A 25,113-nucleotide genomic window follows, 5' to 3' on the forward strand; every position below is an offset into this window, starting at 1 on the left:
GCTTCCAGTAGTGGGGAAGGAAAAGGAACCATTTTGAAATACACCAGAGCATTCTGTTCTTCAAGTAGTCTATTCTTCTTAACAAGACCTATCCTCAAAAGAAACTATGTACCAGTGCCTGAACTATTGGGGTTTTATCAGAGCCTAACCAGATTGGGGGAAGGGAAATACGCAACTCCAGCTGCTATAGCCATCCTGTTCCACCAAAGGGGTGGAAATGAGAAGCACTTGTGAAGTTTATAGCCAAGGGGCAAAGCTTACTTAAAGACTGTGACCCAGTCAACTATACTTAAATAATAAAAATTTAAAAAACAAAACAAAACAAAAAACCTGTGACCTTAATCATGACTCTAGATCACTTCCTCTCCCCTTACATCTTACCACCACATTACTAAAGTCTTATTTACTGCAGTTCCTTTCACCTAGTACATCATGTCTGGCTGTTAAGAAAAATTTCATGGAAGACTAAAAGGCAAAATACACAGTTTGAAGAGGTAGAGTAAGTATTGGAACCAGATTCAGATATGTCAGGGATATTAGAATTATCAGATGGGGAATTTTTAAAAAATTATGATTAATATGCTAAGGACATAATGGATAATGTAGACAATATGAAAGAACAGGTGGGTAATGTAAGCAGAGAGATGGAAAGTCTAAGAAAGAATCAAAAGGCTAGAGATCAAAAGCAATATAACAGAAATGAAGAATGCCTTTGATGCACTCATTAGTATAGTAGACACAGCTGAGGAAAGAATCTCTGAGCTTGGGGATATGTCAATAGAAACTTCCAAAACAGAGAGGCAAAGAGAAAAAAATTCTAAAAAAAAAATTAAACAGAATATCCAAGAATTGTGGGACAACTACAAAAGGTAAACATATACAGAATGGGAATATGTTTAGGAGAAAAAAGAAAGGGACAGAAGCAATATTTGATGCAGTATTGACTGAGAATTTCCCCAAATTAATGTCAGACACTACTAAACCATGGATCCAGAAAGCTTAGAAAACAGCAAGCAGGGTAAATAAAAAAAAAATTACACCTAGGCGTATCATATTCAAACTGCACAAAATTAAAGATAATCCTGAAAGAAGCCAGAAGGAAAAACACCTTACCTAGAGTTAACAAAAATAAGAATTACATCTGACTTCTCTTTGTAAAACATGCAAGCAAGAAGAGAATGGAGTGAAATATTTAAACTATTGAGAGAAAAACACCCACCAACCTAGAATTTTATATCCTGTGAAATTATCCTTCAAAAGTGAAGGAGAAAGACTCTCTCAGACAAACAAAAATTAAGGACATTAGTGGTTAGTAGACCTGCCTTGTAAGAAGTGTTAAAATAACTTCTTCAGAGATAAAGAAAATGATCTAGGTCAGGAACTCAGGTCTACATAAAGAAAGGCAGAGCATCAGAGAAAGTGTAAATGAAGGTAAAATGAAAACTTTTGTTTATTCTTAATTGCTCTCATAGGTAACAGTTTGTTCAAAATGATAATAATGTATTCAATTATGTATGCTTTATGTGTATGCTTATGTATGTTTATGTATAAGAGAAATGAATGACAGCAATGATACAAGGGGAGGGAGGAATTGGGATTATTTTGTTATTATACTCTTACTACCCATGAAATGGTATAGTGTTATTTGAAAGTGGACTTCGCATAATTATAAATGTATATTGGAAACTCTAGGGCAACCACTAGAAAGTTAAAAAAAAAAAGCATAACTGATATGGTAAGAAAGGAAATAAAATGGAATCATGCAAATATTCAGTATCACAAAAGGTAGAAAAAGAGTGAAACACAAAAGTAGGAACAAAGAACAAGTGCAACAAATAGAAAACAGTGACAAATATGGTAAATACTAATCCAGCTATATCAGTAATCACTTTAAACATCAATAGCCTAACAATACTAATTGAAAGGGATTATCAGGATGGATCAATAAAACAAGACCCAACTATATGTTTTTTACAAAACCCACTTTAAATATGAAGACACATGTAGATTAAAACTAAACAGATAGAGAAAGATAGACCGTGTTAACACTAATCAAAAAAAATGGGTGGTTGGTTATATTAATACAGAGCAGACTTCAGAGCAAAGAAAGTTATCAGGGATAAAGAGAGGCATTATATAATGATAAAGGGGTCAGTTCTCCAAAAGACACAAGAATCCATGGTGTACATGTGTCTGGCAACAGAGGGTCAAAATATGTGAGGCAAAAACTAATAGAACATCAAGGAGAAGTGAGTAAGTCCATTGTTAAAATTGGAGAATTCAACACTCCTCTGTCAGAAATGGACAGATCCAGCAAACAGAAAATCACTAAGGACATAGTTGAACTCAATAACACCATGGATTACCTGGATATGATTAACATCTATAGACTGCTTCATTTAACAACAGCAGAATACACATTTTTCTCAAGCTCAAATGGAACATTCACCAAGACAGCCATGTTCTAAACACATCTTTAAAAATTTGGAAGAATAGAAATCTGATATAGTATCTGCTCTCAGACCACAGTGGAATTAAATAAGAAATCAATAACAGAAAGCTAAGCTGGAAAATCCCTAAATATTTGAAGATTAAACAGCACACTTCTAAATGACATGTGGGTCAAGGAAGAAAGGGAGAGTAAAGGATTATTAACAATCCTGTGCCCACAGATGTGATAACCTAGATGAAATGAACCAGTTTCTTGGAAGACAAAATCTGCTAAAACTCACACAAGAAGAAATAGACAATCTGAATAGGTCTGTATTTATTAAAGAAATTCAATCAATGATTAATAACCTTCCAAAACAGAGCACCAGGCCCAGATGGGTTTAGTGATGAATTCTACCAAACATTTAAGGAAAAAATTATACCAGTTCTCTACAATCTCTTTCACATAAGAGCAGAGGGAATACTTCCAAATTCATTCTATGAGGCCAGCATTACCCTAATACCAAAACCAGAGACATTACAAGAAAAGTAAACTACAGACTAATATCTCTCATGAACATAGATGCAAAAGTCCTCAACAAAATATTATCAAATTGAATCCAACAACTTATGAAAGGAATTCTACATCATGACCAAGTGAGATTTATCCCATATAGTATGCAAAGCTAGTTCAGCATTTAAAAATCAGTTAATATATGAATAAGTCACAGGGACAAAACATACAGCATAGGGAATATAGCCAATGGTATTATAATAGCATTGCATGGTGACAGATGGTAGCGACACTTGTGGTGAACATAGCATAATGTATAAACTTATTGAATCACTGTTATATACCTGAAACTAATGTAATATTGTGTGTCAACTATACTTCAATTAAAAAATTGTTTAAAACCAGTTAATATGGGGTGCCTGGGTGGCTCAGTTGGTTAAGCATCTGCCTTTGGCTCAGTTCATGATCTCACGGTCCTGGGATCAAGCCCTGCATTGGGTTCTCTGCTCAGCAGAGAGCCTGCTTCTCCCTCTTTCTCTGCCCCTCCCCCTACTCATGCTTGTGCTCTCTCTCTTGCTCTCTATCTCAAATAAATAACTTTAAAAAATAAATAAAACCAGTTAACATATTCTGTCGCATCAACAAACTAAAGAAAATAACATGATCATATCAGTAGATGCAAAAAAAAGCATTTGACAAAATTCATCACCCATTCATGAGAAAAACTCTCAGTAAACTAGGAATAGAGAGGAACTTCCTTAACTTGATAAAAAATATCTACAAAACTCCTACAGCTATCATACTTAATGGTGAGAAATTGGAAGCTTTCCCACTAAGGAACAAGGCAAAAATGTTCCCTCTCACCATTCCTTTTCAGCATCATAGTGGAAGTACTACTTAGTTCAGTAAGACAAGAAAAGGAAATAAAAGATGTACTGATTGGGAAGGGAGAAATAAAACAATCTTTGTTTGCAGATGACATGATTTTCTATGTACAAAATCCAGAAGAATAAAACAAAAACTCTTCTGGAATTTAATTACCAACTATAGCAAGGTTTCTTTCTTTCTTTTTTTTTTTTTTTTTTAAAGATTTTTATTTGTGAGAGAGAGAGCACAAGCAGGGTGGAGGGGTACAGGGAGAGGGAGAAGCAGGCTCCCTGCTGAGCAGGGAGGCTGATGCAGGGCTTGATTCCAGGACCCCAGGATCATAACCTGAGCCGAAGGCAGATGCTTAACGACTGAACCATCCAGGTGCCCCTATAGCAAGGTTTCAAGATACAAGGTTAAAATACAGAAGTTAATAGCTTTCCTATTGTTAACAGACTCAATATTGTCATGATGTCAGTTCTTCCCAACTTGAGCTTTATTTGTTTGTTTGTTTGTTTGTTTAGTTAGTAAGTAAACTCTACTCCCCATGTGGGGCTTGAACTCATGACCCTGAGATTAGGAGTCACATGCTCTACCAGCTGAGCCAGCCAGGTGCCCCCAACTTGCGCTTTAGATTCAGGCATTCCTCATCACAATCTCAGCAAGTTATTTTATGGATATTGAGAAACTGATATTAAAGTCTAACGGAGAGGCGAAAACCCCAGAATAGGCAACATGATAGTAAAAGAGAAGAAAAAAGTTGGAGGACTGATACTACTTGACTTTAAGATTTATTATAAAGACAGTGTGTTATTGGCCAAAAAAAAACAGACATATAGATCAATGGAACAGAATAGAGAGCCCAGAAATAGACCCACATAAATGTACTCAACCGATATTTGACAAAGGGGCAAGGACAATAGAATAGAGCAAAGAGTCTTTTCCACAAATGGTGTTAGAACAACTGGACATTTACCTGCAAAGAAATGAATCTAGATACAGACCTTGCACCATTCACAAAAATTACCTCAAAATGGATCATAGACCTGAATGTAAAATTATAAAACTCCTAGAAGTTAACATTGGAGAAAATCTGGATGACCTTGGGTGGCAGTTACTTTCTTTTGTTTTCATGTTATGTTAATCACCATACATTACATCATTAGTTTTTGATGTAGTGTTCCATGATTCATTGTTTGCGTATAACACCCAGTGCTCCATTCAGTACGTGCTCTCTTTAATACCCATCACCAGGCTAACCCATCCCCCCACCCCTCTCCCCTCTAGAACCCTCAGTTTGTTTCTCAGAGTCCATAGTCTGTCATGGTACGTCTCTCCCTCTGACTCCCTCCCTTCATTTTTCCCTTCCTGCTATCTTCTTTTTTTTTTTTTTTTAACATATAATGTATTATTTGTTTCAGAGGTACAGGTCTGTGATTCAACAGTCTTACACAGTTCACAGTGCTCCCACTGTGAACCCTCCCACCCCCACCACTCCAGCAACCCTCAGTTTGTTTCCTGAGGTTAAGAATTCCTCATATCAGTGAGATTGTATGATACATGTCTTTCTCTGATTGACTTATTTCGCTTAGCCTAATACCCTCTAGTTCCATCCATATTGTTGCAAATGGCAAGATTTCATTCCTTTTGATGACTGCATAATATTCCATATATATATATATATATATACCACGTCTTATTTATCCATTCATCTGTTGGTGGACATCTTGGCTCTTTCCATAGTTTGGCTATTATGGACATTGCTGCTATAAACATCGGGGTGCACATACCCCTTCAGATCACTACATTTGTATTCTTGGGGTAAATACCCAGTAGTGCAATTGCTGGGTCATATGGTAGCTCTATTTTCAACTTTCTGAGGAACCTCCATACTGTTTTCCAGAGTGCCTGCACCAGCTTGCATTCCCACCAACAGTGTAGTTCCTTCCTGTTTATTAACTGCATATGTGATCTCTGAATAACTGAAGTATTACTGTATGAGTAAAATAAAACTTGTATTTTTATTAGTGAAGATATAAATTCATAAACTGGCATAATTATACATTTTAAATTAGTAAGGTATAAGTAAAGCTAACCATCATCTAAACTTTTAGCAAGGTGTAGTATTTTGCTGGTGGAGGGTCTTGCCTCAGTATTCATCGCTGCTGATAGATCAGGGTGGGTGGTTGCTGAGGTTTGGGGTGTGTGGCAATTTCTTAAAATAAGAAAACAGTCAAGTTTGCCACATCGGATGACTCTTCCTTTCATGAATGATTTCTCTGTAGCATGCAATGCCATTTTAGCATTTCACCCACAGTAGAACTTTTTTTCAAAAACGGAGTCCGTCCTCTCAAACCCTGCCACTGCTTTATCAACTAAGTTTATAGAACAGTAGTCCTTTGCTGTCATTTCAGCAGTCTTCACGGCGTCTTCACCTGGAGTGGATTCCATCTCAAGAAATTACTTTCTTTGCTCATCCACAAGAAACAACTGCTCCGTTCAGGTTTCATATGGGGTTGCAGCAACTCAGTCACATCTTTAGGCTCTACCTCTAATTCTAGTTCTCTTGTTCTTTCTACCACATCTGCAGTTACTTCCTCCATTGAAATCTTGAACCCCCAAAGTCTATCCATGAGGGCTAGAATCAGCTTCTTCCAAACTCCTGTAAATGTTGATATTTTGACCTTTTCCCATGAATCATGAATGTTCTTAATGGCATCTGGAATGGTGAGTCCTTCCCAGAAAGTTTTCAATTGAATTTGCCCAGATCCATCAGAAATATCACTGTTACATATGGCAACTATAGCCTTCTGAAATGTATTTCTTAAATCATAAGGATTGAAAGCCCAAATGACTTCTTGACTTATGGGCTGCAGAATGGATGTGGTGTTAGCAGGCATGAAAACAGCATTAATACCATGCATCTCCATCAGAGCTCTTGGGTGATCGGATACATTGTCAATGAGCAGTGATATTTTTGAAGGAATCTTTTTCCTGAGTGGTAGCTCTCAACAGTAGGCTTAAAATATTCAGTAACCCTGTTGTAAACAGATGTATTGTCATCCAGGTTTTGTTCCATTTATAGAGCACAGGCTAAGTAGGTTTAGTATTAAGGACCTGAGGATTTTTGTAATGGTAAATGAGCACTGGTTTCAACTTCAAGTCACCGGCTGCATTAGCCCCTAACAAGAGAGTCAGCTTGTCCTTTGAAGCTTTGGAGCCAGGCATTGACTTCACTCTAGCTATGAAAGTCCTAGATGGCATCTTCTTCAGTATAAGACTGTTGCCTCTATGTGGAAAAATCTGTTGTTTAGTGCAGCCACCTTCATTATCTTAGATCTTCTGGATAACTTGTAGTTCTGTGTCAGCACTTGCTGCTTCACCTTGCACTTTTTTTTTTTTTAAAGATTTTATTCATTTATTTGAGAGAGAGAGAATGAGAGAGAGCACATGAGAGAGGGGAGGGTCAGAGGGAGAAGCAGACTCCCTGGTGAGCAGGGAGCCCTATGCGGGACTCGATCCCGGGACTCCAGGATCATGACCTGAGCCTAAGGCAGTCGCTTAACCAACTGAGCCACCCAGGCGCCCTCACCTTGCACTTTTAAAAAAAGATTTATTTATTTTAGAAAGAGAGAGAGTGGGGGGAAGGGGCAGAGGGAGAGAGAGAATCCTGAAGCAGGAGCCCAATGCTGGCCCGGGGGGGGTTCTCCCTCCTCAGTGGAGAGCCTGCTTTTCCCTCTCCCTCTGCCCCTCCCCCCTTGCGCATGTGTGTGTGCGCGTGCGCGAGCTCTCTCTCAAATAAAATTTTTAAAAAAGATCACTGACCACAGATCACCATAAGAAATATAGTAATAATGAAAAAGTTTAAAATATTGGGAGAACTATCAAAAGGTGACACAGAGACCCCAAATGAGCAAATGCTGTTGGAAAAATGGTGTGGATAGACTTAGCTTGATGTGGGCTTGCCCCAAACCTTTAATTTATAAAAAATGCAGTCTCTATGAAACACAATAAATGAAGTATGCATGTACCACACTTTCCTTTATATCGCTGGAAGTGCAGTAGCTGTATAAGGAATTAGGTTTTTGTAGGACAGACTGCTTTGATAAGGAGTAGGAAATAAAATGTTTTGTCCTGTCTAAAGTAAGGCTTTAGACAGTAAGGCTCTGACTGTGTCCCAAAAGACATTCTTATGAACAAAGTGATAATTGCTTGGAAGTTTTTTTTCCTAAACTTATATATAGTTTTCGCCTGGGAGGATATATTAAATGATGTTTACTGAGCAAAAATATATTTTTGTTGCATTGTGCTTGTTGCTGAACTGGGATGGTTCTTAACCACTAGAATTTTTTAATCAAGAAGGGCAGATAACTACAAAGAATAATTAGAGTGTATAATAAGTAAATAAATTTGGTCCTGTAGACATATTTGATTTGGTTTTGTACAGTTTTGAATTTGAATACCTTTAGATGAGATTCATGCTTTATAACCATCCTGCCTGACACAGTCACCTTGCCTGACAAATTCATTCATGTTACCTGCCTGAACCCTGAAGACATTCGCAATCAGGAGAAGGGGGAAGGGAGGAACAGGTGTAAACCCCTTCACAGAAGCTAAAAAGGCAGAGATACTGAACTTAAAATACAATGACCCAGAAGAAGGAATATAAAATCATATTTATTCATTTTGTGTTCATAAGCATACATAGTATATTTAAAAGTCACTTTTGGTTTCATTATGTTTTGAATGTTTATTCTGGGGAAAAATATAATTTATTCTAGAAGCAGTTGGTGTCAGGTTCCTTAAATTTCTACTTTCAGCTTCTTTATGTCTCAACTGGGCCATAGCTTTCTATGTGATACTTCAGCTTAGATTATCTAACTCTAATTATCCTAAGAAGTGCTTTGGATTTACTCCATGGAAATCGTCGTAAGTATAATTAACTGTACTCTTACAGTAACCTGTATCTCTAAGGGAACATATAGTATACTATTTATGACGTGCTAACTTTAGAACTATGGAATTATGCATCCCTCATTTATTCTCTATATTGACTATGTTCTTTTATGAAGAAAAATCTTTTAAAGAGATTTCTAAACATTATAAAAGCTTCAGGTCTTCTAATTATGTGTTTTCCTTGGCTTTTTACATTTGACTTCTTAGTCCATTATGGAGCAGAGCTTAAGCTTTGTTTAATCCAGAAAGTTATTAAGTGGTAGTATATGATTTGTGTGTGTGTAAGGCACAGTACATATCCTAAAACCAACAACCTCTTTTTTAATGGTAGCATTACAGTATAATGAAAAAAATCTGGTGAAAAGTAGCCATTTCACTAAATTAATTTGAAGCATAAGCAAGCAAATCATTTTTGGTTTTTGATTGATTTTAGGTACCAAATATGAAAATAAAACAACTTCCCCTGATTATCACATCTAAAATATTTAAGTAAGAAACATAATAATTTCTTAAATCGGCTTTTCTTTCTGCCTGTCTAATTTTTTACAGTGATAGCACCATTTTTTCTTGCCTCCTTCCCTGGAAAATCTGTAATTATCTTAGATGTATTTCTTTTTTACTGCCCCAATCACACTCTTTCCCCACCATAACTAATTACTAGGGTTCTATGTTTAGTCATGTCTACTTTTTCCCCCTCTTTCTACAGTGGCAGTAGTAAAAGTGGCTAATGAATTAGATGGTATATGCTCCCTAATATTTCTAGATCAAGATCATAGATTATTAGAGCATCATTTCTTGAACGAGTGCAGGAAGAAATTAGCTAGAGAGGATAGCTACTTCATTTTGACAGTCCCAACTTCATCTCTGGCTTAAATTTTTAACGCTCAGAAAAATGTCAAGAAATGTTCCCTTGCTCCAAATGAGTAATATTAAATGTTAACCTTTTATTTAGAATGTTGAGTAAAATGTTTTAAATAAGATACTTGTATTAATCAGGGCTGTTAACAGAAAATTGACAAGAACTGGCAGAAAAACCAACTCAAACTGCCTTAAACAATAAAAGGAAATTAATTAGCTAAATGTAACTGGAAGTCCAAGAATAGGGAAGATTTCATGTGAGGCTGAAGCCCACTGCTCAGCAGATGTCACGATGGATCCAGTTTCTGTATTCCTCCTTCAGCTCTGCTTTATGCAATATTGGCCTCATCATCAGGCTACACGTGGTGCCCCAGCAGCTGTAGGCTCTCTCTTTCTGGTAACAAAATGGCTGCCCAGTAACAGTTCCAAACCTTAGATCCTCATGCCCTGTCGTCTAAAGGCAGAGTGAGTGGGTCCTCTACTCGCTGCTCTTGAACACCCTGTGGCTAAGAGGGTGATAATTGCTAATTGACCTAAATTCATCAGGATTCATCCTTGGGGCTAGATATAGGTTTAGTCCAGTCTAGACCAGATGGAGCTGTGAAAGGGGGCAGAGTGATTTTCCAAAATATATCTGGGGCCTGTTCAAGAAGGGGGAATGGATGATAGAGAGTAAATCATAGGTGTTTCCTAAAATGTTTAGCTATTATGACTTAACTTTTATGTAAAACACACATGTCATGTTCCAGGAGGTCTAGGCTGGAGTTTGTGTATGTATATGTTTTAAAAAATTCCTTAGGTAGCTCTGTTGCACACCTGTGGCTGAGAACCACTGATAGTATGATATCATTTAATGCTTATATATTGAAATGAAAAATAGTTCTCAAATTATGCTAGATTTCTGCCTCCAGAGGGCGCTGTTTCTTTAACAAGCAGAGAAAGAATTAATTGCTTTGTTTATAAGCTAAATCTTTAAAAAAATTAATTTCGGGGTTAGTTGATATGTTCCTGACTTTCAGATGAGGTCATAAGGATTGAGAGTATTTTGGTTTCAACTATAGTAGAACTTACTAGGAAGTCCAAACTAATTTTCTTAACAGTCTCTAAATTACAATTAGAAATATTTTTTATAATTGTCTTATCAAATAATTTAGTGTATTCTTGTGTATAAATACAGGAAAAGTTACAATCAAAACTTTTTGTTCTTTCCTTGCTCTTGTTCTTTGAAAATAAAATGTAGTGAGTCAGTTCATGTGGTTCATGTACATGTTTTCTAATGATTATAAAACAAGCAGAATCCTTAACCCTTAGCAAGGTTCTTGCAGGTGTTGAATTTAAAACATATTACTGCCTAGGACTACTGTCTGAAATTTTTCTTTCACACAGCACAGCCACCTACTGCCTAAGATTTCTTTGTTTGCTATTATACCCTGTGGAAAGTATTAATAAATTTTAAAAATATAAATACCTCTACCCCAAATTACATTTATCATGTTGAGAAAAGTTATCTTAACTTGGATAGTTTGTGGAAAAAGTGGAACCTGTTCTTGGCATCATCTCAGAAAAATAGATTACAGCTGACCCTTCAACAACGTAGGGGTTAGGGATGCTGACCTCCCTCCACACACCACCCCCCCCCGCAGTTAAAAATCTGTGTATTACTTTTTTAAAAAAATAAGCTCTACACCCAATGTGAGGCTTGAATTCACAACCCCAAGATAAAAAGCCGCATTCTCTACCGACTGAGCCAGTCAGGCACCCCAAAAATCCATGTAACTTTTGACTTTCCCCAAACTTAACTACTAATAGCCTACTGTTGACAGGAAGCCTTAATGATAATAGTCAGTTAACACATATTTTGCATGTTATAGGTATTATATACTGTGTTCTTACAATAAAGTAAGCTAGAGAAAATACTAAGAAAAATCATAAGAAAATACATTCACAGTACTGTATTTATATTTATTGAAAAAAATTTATATATAAGTGGACCCATGCCGTTTAAACCTGTGTTGTTCAGTGATCAGCTGTAATTAGCAGAGCTCTAGATAGTGACAACAGAAAGTAATAAATAAATTTGTGGTTCATTTATTTTTCTTAGTTCCTTTTCAGAAAATTAGTGGGCTTTGAATCATTTTATCCAGAAAGCATATAATTATAATAAATTTATTTTACTATAACATGAATGGTTTCATCATCATTTTTATAATTTTTCTTTCTTCAGATACATACAGTGTTTTTTCCCTCATGACTTCAAAATTTCTAGATATTTGGTTTCTCTCTCCATCTCAACTTTTGGTTAATGTTTTAATTGTCCCAAGTTGCTTTAAAAAAAATCCAGGAAAATGTGAAATAATATCTTCTTTATTTTAATAAAATTCTATATAGTAAAAAGGATAATTAAGTGTATATCACTGGGGAGTCTGGCTGGCTCAGTCAGAAGAGCATGCAACTCTTGATCTTGGGATTGTGAGTCCAAGTCCCACGTTGGGTGTAGAGATTACTTAAATAAATAAATATTCAACAAATAAATAAACTTAAAAAGAAGTATATTATTGATTTTGAAGGTGGGCTTAAATTTGGATTTTAAAGGAATAGCCATTTAAAAATTGATATATATGAAGTTTCACCAAGTACTTTAGCTCTGTGAGTTTGGAGGAGTCTCTTGATACTGGTTTTTAAAATTTTGTCAGGCATCTCTTTCCCTTCCTGCCTATGTTAGAGGCATCCCAGAAAAGCAAGAAAAATCATACAGAGCAGTTTAGTACAGATAGGTGTAGTAGAGGATAGGAGCAATCAGACTCCCAAGTTGTCTTTGCCTTGTGATAGAAAGAAAGTGTGCTGAGTATTATGGAATAACTATAGGGTTCTGAGTTTTAGGCTCCCCTTATCTGGCTGCCTTCTGGCATAGCAGTCTAGCTTCATCTCTATAATGATCTATATTTTTCTGCTTAGATTCAGTAATGGTAGTGAGACATGAAATAGAGTGGGCTGATTGAACACCAAGGCAAAATGCAAAGTGGTAAATAAACATTTATATTGTTTTGAGAAATTAGCATTTAAGTGGTATCAATAAAAGTGTGTTGTGGCGTAGTTCTGTGGGCTCTAAGCATTTGCCATCTTGGATTTGTGCTCTTAATGCTCGTGGATTAAAGAGAGATATATATTACTACCATGGCTATTGCACATTAAATGTGACCCCCTTTTCCATTTCTCTACCATTCCATTAAAAAAAAAAAAAATCCGGGCGCCTGGGTGGCTCAGTTGGTTAAGCGACTACCTTCAGCTCAGGTCATGATCCTGTAGTCCTGGGATCGAGTCCCACATCGGGCTCCCTGCTCAGCAGGGAGTCTGCTTCTCCCTCTGACCCTCCTCCCTCTCGTGCTCTCTCTCATTCTCTCTCTCGCAAAAAAAAAAAAAAAAAAAAAAATCCTGTGAATGTTTAATACTCAGTGTTTTACTCCCTTACATGCAGATAACTACAGTAATTTAAGCTAACTTGGGTAATTTGGATGGCTTGGGGTTTCAATTTGCTATTGTTTCCATGCAATTCACTCACTAAGCATTTATTGAGCATTACTAGGTACCCAACACTAATGAGTGTAGGGAAACAAGCATTTTTTTTGAATACCTGGCTGCCAAGTACTGTTAGGTACATTACATTAATTATAGAAGTTTGCTCAAAATAGCACTCTGAGGTTGTGGTGATGATTCTGTTTTCATAGATGAGAAAAATAGGATTTACAAAAGTAATTTGCTCAAGTAAAGATAAGTGGAAATCAAACCCCTTCCCATTTTCTCAAACCCATGGGCCATTTCTTTATGGGCCATTTCTCCATTATTCATTATTAGTAGGATGGTGATTTTTAAAATGGCCTCAGATTCCTTGACACTTTTCTTATGGAGAAGTAGGGATCTATGACCCCTCCCCTTGAATCTGGACCAGCTGGTGACTGCTTTAACCAGTAGGGTACAGTGGAAATAATGTTGTGAGACACTGAGGTGAGGATTTAAATGGCAATGACACTTCCACCTTATTCCAGTTATTCCAAGCATGGAACACACATGCTTGGAGGCCTGAGCTGCCATGTAAGAAGGCCAGGTACCCTGTTTCTTAAGATTAAGAGTCTCTTGTGGTTTGTCTCCCTCTCTGGTTTCGTCTTGTTTCATTTTTCCCTCCCTTCCCCTATGATCCTGTCTTGTTTCTCAAATTCCTCATATCAGTGAGATCATATGATATTTGTCTTTTTCTGATTGACTTATTTCACTTAGCATAATACCCTCTAGTTCCATCCACGTCGTTGCAAATGGCAAGAGATTTCATTTTTTTTGATGGCTGCATAATATTCCATTGTGTGTGCGAGTGTGTATGTGTGTGTATGTGTGTGTGTATATATATATATATTTTATATATACATATATATATACCCCATGTCTTCTTTATCCATTCATTTGTTGATGGACAGCTTAGCTCTTTCCATAGTTTGCCTATTGTGGACATTGCTGCTATAAACATTGGGGTGCAGGTGCCCCTTCAGATCACTACATTTGTATCCTTGGGGTAAATACCCAGTAATGCAATTGCTGGGTTGTAGGGTAGCTCTATTTTTAACTTTTTGAGGAATCTCCATACTGTTTTCCAGAGTGACTGCACCAGCTTGCATTCCCACCAACAGCGTAGGAGGGTTCCCCTTTCTCTGCATCCTCGCCAACATCTGTTGTTTCCTGACTTGTTAATTTTAGCCATTCTGACTGGTGTGAGGTGGTATCTCATTGAGGTTTTGATTTGGATTTCCCTGATGCCGAGCGATGTTGAGCACTTTTTCCTGTGTCTGTTGGCCATTTGGATGTCTTCTTTGCAGAAATGTCTGTTCATGTCTTCTGCCCATTTCTTGATTGGATTATTTGTTCTCTGGGTGTTGAGTTTGATGAGTTCTTTATAGATTTTGGATACCAGCCCTTATCTGATAGCATTTGCAAATGTTTCCTTTGTTGTGCAGAAGCTTTTTATCTTGATGAAGTCCCAATAGTTCATTTTTGCCCTTGCTTCCCTTGCCTTTGGCGTTGTTTCTGGGAAGAAGTTGCTGTGGCTGAGGTCAAAGAGGTTGCTGCTTGTGTTCTCCTCAAGGATTTTTTTTTTTTAAGATTTTATTTATTTATTTGACAGAGACAGAGACAGCGAGAGCAGGAACACAAGCAGGGGGAGTGGGAGAGGGAGAAGCAGGCTTCCCGCCGAGTGGGGAGCCCGATGCGGGGCTCGATCCCAGGACTCTGGGATCATGACCTGAGCCGAAGGCAGCCGCTTAACGACTGAGCCACCCAGGCGTTCCATCTCCTCAAGGATTTTGATGGATTCCTGTCTCACATTTAGGTCTTTCATCCATTTTGAGTCTATTTTTGTGTGTGGTGTGAGGAAATGCTCCAGTTTCATTCTTCTGCATGTGGCTGTCCAATTTTCCCAACATCATTTGTTGAAGAGACTGTCTTTGTTCCATTGGACATTCTTTCCTGCTTTGTCGAAGATAAGTTGACCATAGAGTTGAGGGTCCATTTCTGGGCTCTCTGTTCTGTTCCATTGATCTATGTGTCTGTTTTTGTGCCAGTACCATACTGTCTTGATGATGACAGCTTTGTAATAGAGCTTGAAGTCCGGAATTGTGATGCCACCAGCTTTGCTTTTCTTTTTCAACATTCCTCTGGCTATTCGGGGTCTTTTCTGGTTCCATATAAACTTTAGGATTATTTGCTCCATTTCTTTGAAAAAAGTTGATGGTATTTTGATAGGGATTTCATTAAAAGTGTAGATTACTCTAGGTAGCATAGACATTTTCACAATATTTGTTCTTCCAGTCCATGAGCATGGAACGTTTTTCCGTTTCTTTGTGTCTTCCTCAATTTCTTTCATGAGTATTTTACAGTTTTCTGAGTACAGATTCTTTACCTCTTTGGTTAGATTTATTCCTAGGTATCTTATGGTTTTGGGTGCAATTGTAAATGGGATTGACTCCTTAATTTCTCTTTCTTCTGTCTCGTTGTTGGTGTATAGAAATGCCACTGATTTCTGTGCATTGATTTTATATCCTGCCACTTTACTGAATTCCTGTATGAGTTCTAGCAGTTTTGGTCCAACCCCCAGCTCTTCTTAGGTCTTGTTCCCAGCCTTCAAGTTGTCCCAGCTGAGGTCTCCGATATAGTGGAGCAAAGTCATCTCCACTGTTCCATGTCTGTACTTCTAACCACTAGAAACTTTAAGCATAATAAAATTCTTACTATTTTAAGCCACAAAGATTTGAGGGTAACTTGTTACTCAGTAATAGTAACTGGATCAGCAAGTGACAATAAGCTCCTTTCCAGCCCCCATGGTCTCTCCTTTTTTGCTATACTTTTACTAGACACATACTCAGCACTAATTTGTTAATATTTATTCATTCTGTGATTGTTTTGAGGTAGTTTTCTTTTCCAACTAGGTTATAAATAAATTTCAAGGCAGGAAATTAAAAAAAAACTTTTAGCAAGTACTCATCTATTGCCTACTCTTCTGCAAGCAGTATTCTAGGTGCACAAAAACAGACATAAACACTTCCTGGTTTAATGGAGCGTAGAGGTCAGTGGATGTTTTGTAGCTACATTACTCAGAGTACCAAATTTATAGTGGCCAATAATGTGTTCTTGATAAGTGCTAATGTTAAGCTTCTCAGTCTCAAGTTTTTCTGAGTTTGCATTGCATTAAAAATTTTAATAGACATGGCTTAAGTTGCTAGAAGTAACTATTTTGAGTCAGAACTAATTTGCTACTCCCATAGTTAGTAGTGCTTCAGTAAAATTTCAGTCAGTGACGTTAATATTAGCTTATCTTAAATTCCTGTTTTATTTAAAGTAGTGTTTATTTTTAATTTATTCTGTAGTTGAGGAGAGACACTGTGAAAGTTTGTATTGTCTGTGTCAAATTTGTGTTAGATCTCTGAGTGGGGAGAGAAGAAGAATCTTTCTTGGTAGTCCCATTCCAGTCCTGCTATGCAAATAGGCATGCAAATGGAAAGATGACTGTCAGTAGTTGGTTTTCTTTCAGTCCAGTGTGGCAGTGAGTAGTGAGTGGTCAGACATTGTGAAAACTGGGGAGGGAAGCAAAAAAGTATTAAAATGTGAAAATGGCACATTTTGATTGTTCACATTTACCTTCTCTTACACTGTTCTCCTGAAAATTTCTTAAGGCACACAAACCAAAATACCTAGTAAGGGTTCCTGATTATATTTTTTAAAGTTACAACTCAAATGACATCCTCTCCATCAAGATTTTTATCAAATAAGTAATAATTATTTCCTCTATGTTTACTCAGGATGCTTTGTTAAACCTCTCCTATAGCACTAGTTATGTTTTGTTATACAGGTCCCCCCTTATACTCAGAGGATATGTCCAAGCCATCCCCAGTGGATGCTTGAAACCTCGGATAGTACCAAACCCTATATATATTGTTTTTTCCTATATACCCATAGCTATGATAAAGTTTAACTTATAAATTAAGCACAGTAAAAGATTAATACCTAATAATAAAATAGAAAAATTCTAACAGTGTACTGCAATAAAAGTTATGTGAATATGGTCTTTCTCTCTCAAAATACCTTATTGTACTGTACTCCCCCTTCTTTTTGTGATGATGTGAGATGATAAAATGCTGATGTGCTGAGAGGGAGTAAGGTGAATGACATAGGCATTGTGATGTGGCATTAGGCTGCTGTTGACCATCTGGTGATATGTCAGAGGGAAGATCTTCTGCTTCTGGACCGTGGTTGACTGTGGGTAACTGCAGAAAGTGAAACCGTAGGTAAGGAGGGACAACAGTATTGTATCTCTCCCTGGATTGTGATATCCTTGAGGGCGGGAGCAGTCTTACTCATCTCAGTGTCTTATTATAGTGATCTAATTCATAGACATGATACAAATTGTATATTAGATTAAACTGTATTCAAATAGAATATGTGACTACTAATGGTTAGTGATACTGAAGTCTCTTCTTAGTAAAAAATCTAAATAGATATTAGTTTTATCAGAAATATTACATTGTCAAACCCAATCTACCCCCAAATCAAATTAAATTTAGCTCTCATGCTTTACTGTTCAGGGTGATAAGTTGTTCACCTTCCTTAAGGTGTTTTGTACAAAGTATTCCAGGGGCTTGTGCAGTCCCCCTCCCCCCCCCAAAAAAACTTGTGAGAAAGACAGAGATTGTTCCAGTTTTAACTTTCAAGATGCTCCATAAGTTTATGTGAGCCTTTAAGAGAAAACTTAGACATGGGGATCTTTTGTCTTGGTTCAAAGGCCACAATGCCTAGTCTGCACAGTCTCCCTCATGCCATTCTTTCAGAGTGCTGTTGTCTGAGAACCCACAACTACCATTTCTTCTTTTTCTAGTTTTTTAAGGTGAAAGTTTAGGTGATTGATTTGAGATCTTTTTTCTTTTATAATATAGGCATGCATACTGTAAATTTTCTGTAAGTACTGCTTTCATTAAATCCCATAAGTTTTGGTATTGTGTTTTTCTGTTTGTTTTGTTTTTTAAAGATTTTATTTATTTATTTGACAGAGAGACACAGCAAGAGAGGGAACACAAGCAGGGGGAGTGGGAGAGGAATAAGCAGGCTTCCCACGGAGCAGGGAGCCCGATGTAGGGCTCGATCCCGGGACCCTGGGATCATGACCTGAGCCGAAGGCAGGCACCCAACGACTGAGCCACCCAGGCGCCCCTGTTTTGTTTTGTTTTTGTTTTATCTCAAAATATTTTCTGATTTTGATCTTGATTACTTCTTTGACCCGTTGGTTATTTAATGGAGTCTAATGTTTAATTTCCACATATTTGTGAATTTCCCAGATGTCCTGCTGTTATTAATTTCTCTTTTTTATCATTTTTATTTTATTTTATTTATTTATTTTTATTATGTTCAGTTAGTCAACATATAGTACATCATTAGTTTTTGATGTAGTGTTCAACGATTCATTAGTTGTGTGTAACAACACCCAGTGCTCATCACAACACGTGCCCTCCTTAATATCCATCACCTGGTTACCCCATCCCCCCAACATCCTCCCTTCTGTAATGTTACTAATTTCTAATCTCATTCTGTTGTGCTTGGAGTACATACTTTGTATGATTTAAGTCCTTTTAAGGCTTTTTTATGGTCTTAACATATGCCCTATTCTGAATAGCATCCCATGTTCACTTGGAAAATAATGCATGCTCTGCTGTTTTTGAGTGTGGGATATTCTATGGATGTCTGTTAAGTCTAGTTTGTTTATATTGTTGATGAAATCTTTTTCTTCTGCCTGCTCAAATCTGTTGAACCCTTGCAATAATTTTTTCATTTCATTTATTGTACATTTCAATTGCAGAATTTCTATTTTAAAAAAATATTTGTCTTTTTATTTATGTTCTATTTCTTGAGGCACTGCTATATTTTCCTTTAGTTCTTTAGATGTGGTTTCCTATAGTCTTTGGACATATTTTAAATAGCTGATTTAAAGTCTTTGTCTTGGGGCACCTGGGTGGCTCAGTTGGTTGAGCACCTGACTCTTGGTTTCAGCTCAGGTCATGATCTTAGGGTTGTGAGATTGAGCCCCGCGTCAGGCTCCCCGCTCAATGGGTAGTCTGCTTCCCCTCTCCTTCTGCGGCCCTCCCCCCCGCCACCCGCCGCTCATGCACTCTCTCTCTCTCTCTAAAAAAAAAGATCTTTAAAAAAAATAAAGTGTTCGTTTTATAAGTCCGATGACTACCTCCTTAGTAAGAGTTTCTGTTGATTGCTTTTTTTTCCTGTGTATAGGTCATACTTTCTTATTACTTTGTGTGACTTACAAATTTGTTGAAAACAGGACACTTAAATAATACATTGTGGTAATTCTGGAAATGAGATTTTCCTCTCTTCCCAAGGTTTGGTGTTTGTTGTTTCTTCCTGGTGGTTGGTTGGTTGTGACTTTTCTGAATTAATTCTATAAAGTCTGTGTTCTTTTTCCTCTGTGACCACTGAAGTCTCTGCTTGGTTAGCTTTGTGGAGAGCTAATGATTGGACACAGATTTCCTTAAAAGCCTGGAACCAATAAGTTCCCCAGTCTTTGCTAAAGAACTCCGTGTGTGTATTCAACACTCAGGCATTTGACGACTCTGCTTTAGCGTTCACTTCCTGCTTGCACAGGGCTTCAAGGTCAGTCATAGATGAGAGCTTAGAGCCTTCTTCTTTTTTTTTTTTTTATTCTTATGTTAATCCCCATATATTACATCATTAGTTTTAGATGAAGTGTTCCATGATTCATTGTTTCTGCATAACACCCAGTGCTCCATGCAGAATGAGCCCTCCTCAATACCCACCACCAGGCTAACCCATCCTCCCTCCCCCCTCCCCTCTAGAACCCTCAGTTTGTTTTTCAGAGTCCATCGTCTCTCATGGTGCGTCTACCCCTCCGATTTCCCCCGCTTCATTCTTCCCCTCCCGCTACCTTCTTCTTCTTCTTTTTTTTTTTCTTAACATATATTGCATTATTTGTTTCAGAGGTACAGATCTGAGATTCAACAGTCTTGCACAATTCACAGCGCTTACCAGAGCACATACCCTCCCCAGTGTCTATCACCCAGTCACCCCATCCCTCCCACCCCACCCCCCACTCCAGCAACCCTCAGTTTGTTTCCTGCAATTAAGAATTCCTCATATCAGTGAGGTCATATGATACATGTCTCTCTCTGTTTGACTTATTTCACTCAACATAATACCCTCCAGTTCCATCCACGTCGTTGCAAATGGCAAGATCTCATTCCTTTTGATGGCTGCATAATATTCCATTGTATATATATACCACCTCTTCTTTATCCATTCATCTGTTGATGGACATCTTGGCTCTTTCCACAGTTTGGCTATTGTGGACATTGCTGCTATAAACATCGGGGTGCACGTACCCTTTCGGATCCCTACTTTTGTATCTTTGGGGTAAATACCCAGTAGTGCAATTGCTGGGTCGTATGGTAGCTCTTTTTTCAACTTTTTGAGGAACCTCCATACAGTTTTCCAGAGTGGCTGCAGCAGCTTGCATTCCCACCAACAGTGTAGGAGGGTTCCCCTTTCTCCGCATCCCCGCCAACATCTGTCGTTTCCTGACTTGTTAATTTTAGCCATTCTGACTGGTGTGAGGTGGTATCTCATTGAGGTTTTGATTTGGATTTCCCTGATGCTGAGCGATATTGAGCACTTTTTCCTGTGTCTGTTGGCCATTTGGATGTCTTCTTTGGAAAAATGTCTGTTCATGTCTTCTGCCCATTTCTTGATTGGATCATTTGTTCTTTGGGTGTTGAGTTTGATGAGTTCTTTATAGATTTTGGATACTAGCCCTTTATCTGATATGTCATTTGCAAATATCTTCTCCCATTCTGTCGGTTGTCTTTTGGTTTTGTTGACTGTTTCCTTTGCTTTGCAAAAGCTTTTTATCTTGATGAAGTCCCAATAGTTCATTTTTGCCCTTGCTTCCCTTGCCTTTGGCGATGTTTCTAGGAAGAAGTTGCTTCGGCTGATGTCAAAGAGGTTGTTGCCTGTGTTCTCCTTTAGGATGTTGATGGACTCCTGTCTCACATTGAGGTCTTCCAACCATTTGGAGTCTATTTTTGTGTGTGGTGTAAGGAAATGGTCCAGTTTCATTCTTCTGCATGTGGCTGTCCAATTTTCCCAACATCATTTGTTGAAGAGACTGTCTTTGTTCCATTGGACATTCTTTCCTGCTTTGTCAAAGATGAGTTGACCATAGAGTTGAGGGTCCATTTCTGGGCTCTCTATTCTGTTCCATTGATCTATGTGTCTGTTTTTGTGCCAGTACCATGCTGTCTTGATGATGACAGCTTTGTAATAGAGCTGGAAGTCTGGAATTGTGATGCCGCCGGCTTTGCTTTTCTTTTTCAACATTCCTCTGGCTATGCGGGGTCTTTTCTGGTTCCATACAAATTTTAGGATTATTTGTTCCATTTCTTTGAAAAAAGTGGATGGTATTTTGATGGGGATTGCATTGAATGTGTAGATTGTTAGAGCCTTCTTCTACTTCCGGACTATGGTCTTTTCTGAGTTTGTGTACAGCCCTACACACGTACATAGCCTTCTAGATTCCCAGGAATATGTCAGAGCCTTTCAGAATTATCTATGGATATCTCATTCCCCAGTTTTTCCTCTTAAGCTTTTTAGTTAGCTGATTGTGTGCCCTGTTATGCACTGCCTCAGGTATATGTGATGTTAAGCAATTGCCTTTAATTATTTTCAACAAATGTCCCCAGAGAAAAGACTTTTTGCACTGGACAAGCCTCAGTTTAAATCAAATAAAGACATCCCTGCAAGTGGGGTCTTCCAGGGAACCATCAGATAGTTGAAATAATGATAATTCTCTGGGAATGTGGTTTTTGAAGGAGCTCCAACCCCATTCGGCCCTGTTTGATGACTCTCAGGCTATTGGTTTTTACCACAGTTGTGGGATGTTGGTTTTCAAGGATACTGTGGAGCTGGAGCAAGGGAGGAAGAATGGAAATAAGGGCACATTAAAACCCTGCAAAGCTCGTTTTCTTACCAAGATACAGCTGTTTTTCTTGAATGAACACTACTTGGATTGCTGCAAGTTTTGAATTAATTTCCAGAGTTCTGGAAAAGTTGATTTTGACAGTTTTTGCTCGTTTTCTTACTGCTTTTATGGGAGAGAGAATGTTTGGAGATCTTTTCTCTGGTGTTTTTGCATCACTCCCATCCTTTCTTTTTTCCTCCTCTGAGAAGTTAACTATCTCTTTCTTTTCTTTTTTTTTTTTTCCCCTCTTCAACTTAAAACACCAGCAACTATTCCTATTTCTTCTGTGACCGTCCAACTTTATTTTTGTCAGTCAGTGGACAGGGGTGGTTCTTGACAGTTTCTGTTTTTTTCACTTCTGTTTCTCCTAAGGGTCTTTTTAAAGCTGTGAGAACAATTCAGAATTAATAACTCATAAATTATCCTACCACATAAGAATGAAAAAGTGATAATGTGGTTGGGAGAAAAAGTGGTGTCAGTCAAATAGACTACTATCAGCCAAAAAAACCAACAGTTTTCTTGGACTTCAAATAAATGACTAAAATAATAGACCAAGGAAAAATATAAAACAAATTTTAGAATTTTAAAAAAGCTTTTTCTATTATTTACTTCTATAACTATTTCTTATTTTTTATTATTTTGTCCCTTGTCAGGATGCCCGGCATGCAGCAGAAGGAGAAATATATACCAAGCTTAATCAAAAAATTGATGAATTTGTTCAGCTTGCTGATTATGACTGGACAATGTCTGAGCCAGATGGAAGAGCTAGTGGTTATTTAATGGATCTTATTAATTTTTTGAGAAGCATCTTTCAAGTGTTTACTCATTTGCCTGTAAGTATAAAAAAATTTCAAAATATTGTATTATAATTTTGCTTACTAAAGTATATTTTAGAATTTAATCTTAGTTTGAGGTTTACTTGTTCAAACCAGTTTCTTAGCTTGAATATTTTCTTTCCATTCTTATAAATTCATTTGTGAAGACTTCTAACCTAGCCAGTTGTTTCAAGTTTTAATTTACTTTACTTTCAACCAAAATAACTACAACTCTGTTTCTACCAAAACCAAAACCATGAAATTCAGTGTAGACTTAAATTGAAATAAACTCTAATAGGAGTAGTTCTCATAAAAGTCCATATAATCAATGACTTTTCCAGTTAGAAAGGCCAAGAAATTACTGGATATTTTTAGAGAGTAAAAGTAAAACTGGAACATTGTTCTATCATATATAGTCATAGTGCATCTACATTTTGAATAATCTATTGATGAAACATTAAAAATATATATATAAATAGCAGGGACATTTGGGTATGAATAGGCTGGAACACTGGATTCTTCAGATGAGGAGTGCAAAGACCAAAGAGATTATGTTGGAGTGAACATGCTTTCATAAGGTATATTCAAAAATAATAGAACTACTATTAAAACATGAGTGGAGTAGTTTTTGTACAAATAAAATAGGAAAAAAATTTGTTGACCTTTTTATTTCATAATAAGATGTAGCTGAACACAAGGGGGAAAGAAAACCCAAACCTGTGTTGAAATAATAAAATGTAGAAAGAAAAGAAAAAAAGATGTAGCTGAACACAAAAATATTTAATCTCAAGCCTACCTGACTGCCTCCAACCATATCTCCTGTTTAAAATGGAAAAAAAAAAAAGTTATTGTACTCATCTTTTGACTCTATCTCCATCATGAGTTGCTCCAAAGGGCCATTTAGAATATTTGAAGGCAGGTGTTGCTAAAAAAGAAATAGAAGAATTTCCTAAAGAGATTTTAATAGTGGATCTTTGCCAAAGAACTTTTAGAAGCTTACCCAGGGATTATATTATGTTCCTAACTGCTGTCCTTGTGTTGAAAAAGGGAACCTGTATGTATGTTTAATTCTTATTTCAACTAATTTCTAAAAAAGTGTTCCTCATATAGTATGTATTAAATAATTGTTGAATTAGTTTGAATTCATGTTGTCAGGATACATCTCCAGCCAAAAGCAGTCTACAAGAATAAACATGTGTGTGTACACACACATATACACAGATATACACATAACATATTTTTATGTTGTAATATCTGTTTCACACCTTGGCACAATGTGATGGGTGGGAATTTTGTGCATAAATTGGGTAGAATTATGAGAGTTTATATGTTAGAAGTGGTTAGGGCAAATATCTCACTTCAAGAGGCTAATACCTGGAAGAAAATCCTGCTTTCTCATAAGGTGTACTGTAGTAACACTGAGAGAAACAGACTCCTGGCCTAACTAGATCACTCGTAACCTATTATGATATTTTGTTTAGTTTTAGGTGAGTCTTCATATGCCATTTTGGATTTTTATGTCATCTAACAAGAGTTTTTCTGTAAAGGAAATAAACTTTTATACAATGCAGACCAACAAATACAACAATAAATACAGGGCATGATCAAATAAATAGAAAATTATAGTTCATAGCTAAGAAAAGAGAAAATGGACCTAACAACAGTATATTCTTATTCAAGGAATAAACTAGAAACATAATTCCTAAGCAAAAGTATTAAATTATTGACTACAATAAGTTTTAGCTAGCATTGATAATTATATTATGGCTTAGTACATTAATTCTCTGAAACACTCAAATTGTATATTCAACTATATTGTTTTCTTTTAAGCAAACAACAGAGGGTACATTATTGAATGTATTGTTTTTCTAAGCAGTGTATGTTATATAAGCTACCATTTTTATTTGAATGTTTTTTGTTTTCTCATTTTAGAGAGGGAGAGCAAGGAGGGGTAGGCAAGGGAAAGGGAGAGGGAGAATCCTGATGTGGGGCTCAATCTCACAACCCTGAGATCATGACCTGAGCTAAAATCACATTAACTGACATGGGCCACCCAATCACCCCTATTTGAATGTTTTAAGGTGAAAATGATTCCTTAGTTT

At 37.0% G+C, this 25,113-nt stretch overlaps 1 protein-coding gene across 4 annotated transcripts in view; it reads left to right on the forward strand.

Moving 5' to 3' along the window:
- The window catches only part of EXOC6 (exocyst complex component 6), a 228,803-nt gene that overhangs the window by 126,161 nt on the left and 77,529 nt on the right, over nucleotides 1–25,113 (forward strand). For all 4 annotated transcript variants that reach the window (XM_044916552.1, XM_021700179.2, XM_044916550.1 and 1 more), the window contains one exon: nucleotides 22,850–23,029. In XM_044916552.1, coding sequence (XP_044772487.1) covers nucleotides 22,850–23,029 — 180 coding nt within the window. The remainder of the gene's footprint in view (nucleotides 1–22,849; nucleotides 23,030–25,113) is intronic.

Source organism: Neomonachus schauinslandi, chromosome 6 (genome assembly GCF_002201575.2).
Source record: "Neomonachus schauinslandi chromosome 6, ASM220157v2, whole genome shotgun sequence".
NCBI classification, from domain to species: Eukaryota; Metazoa; Chordata; class Mammalia; order Carnivora; family Phocidae; genus Neomonachus; species Neomonachus schauinslandi.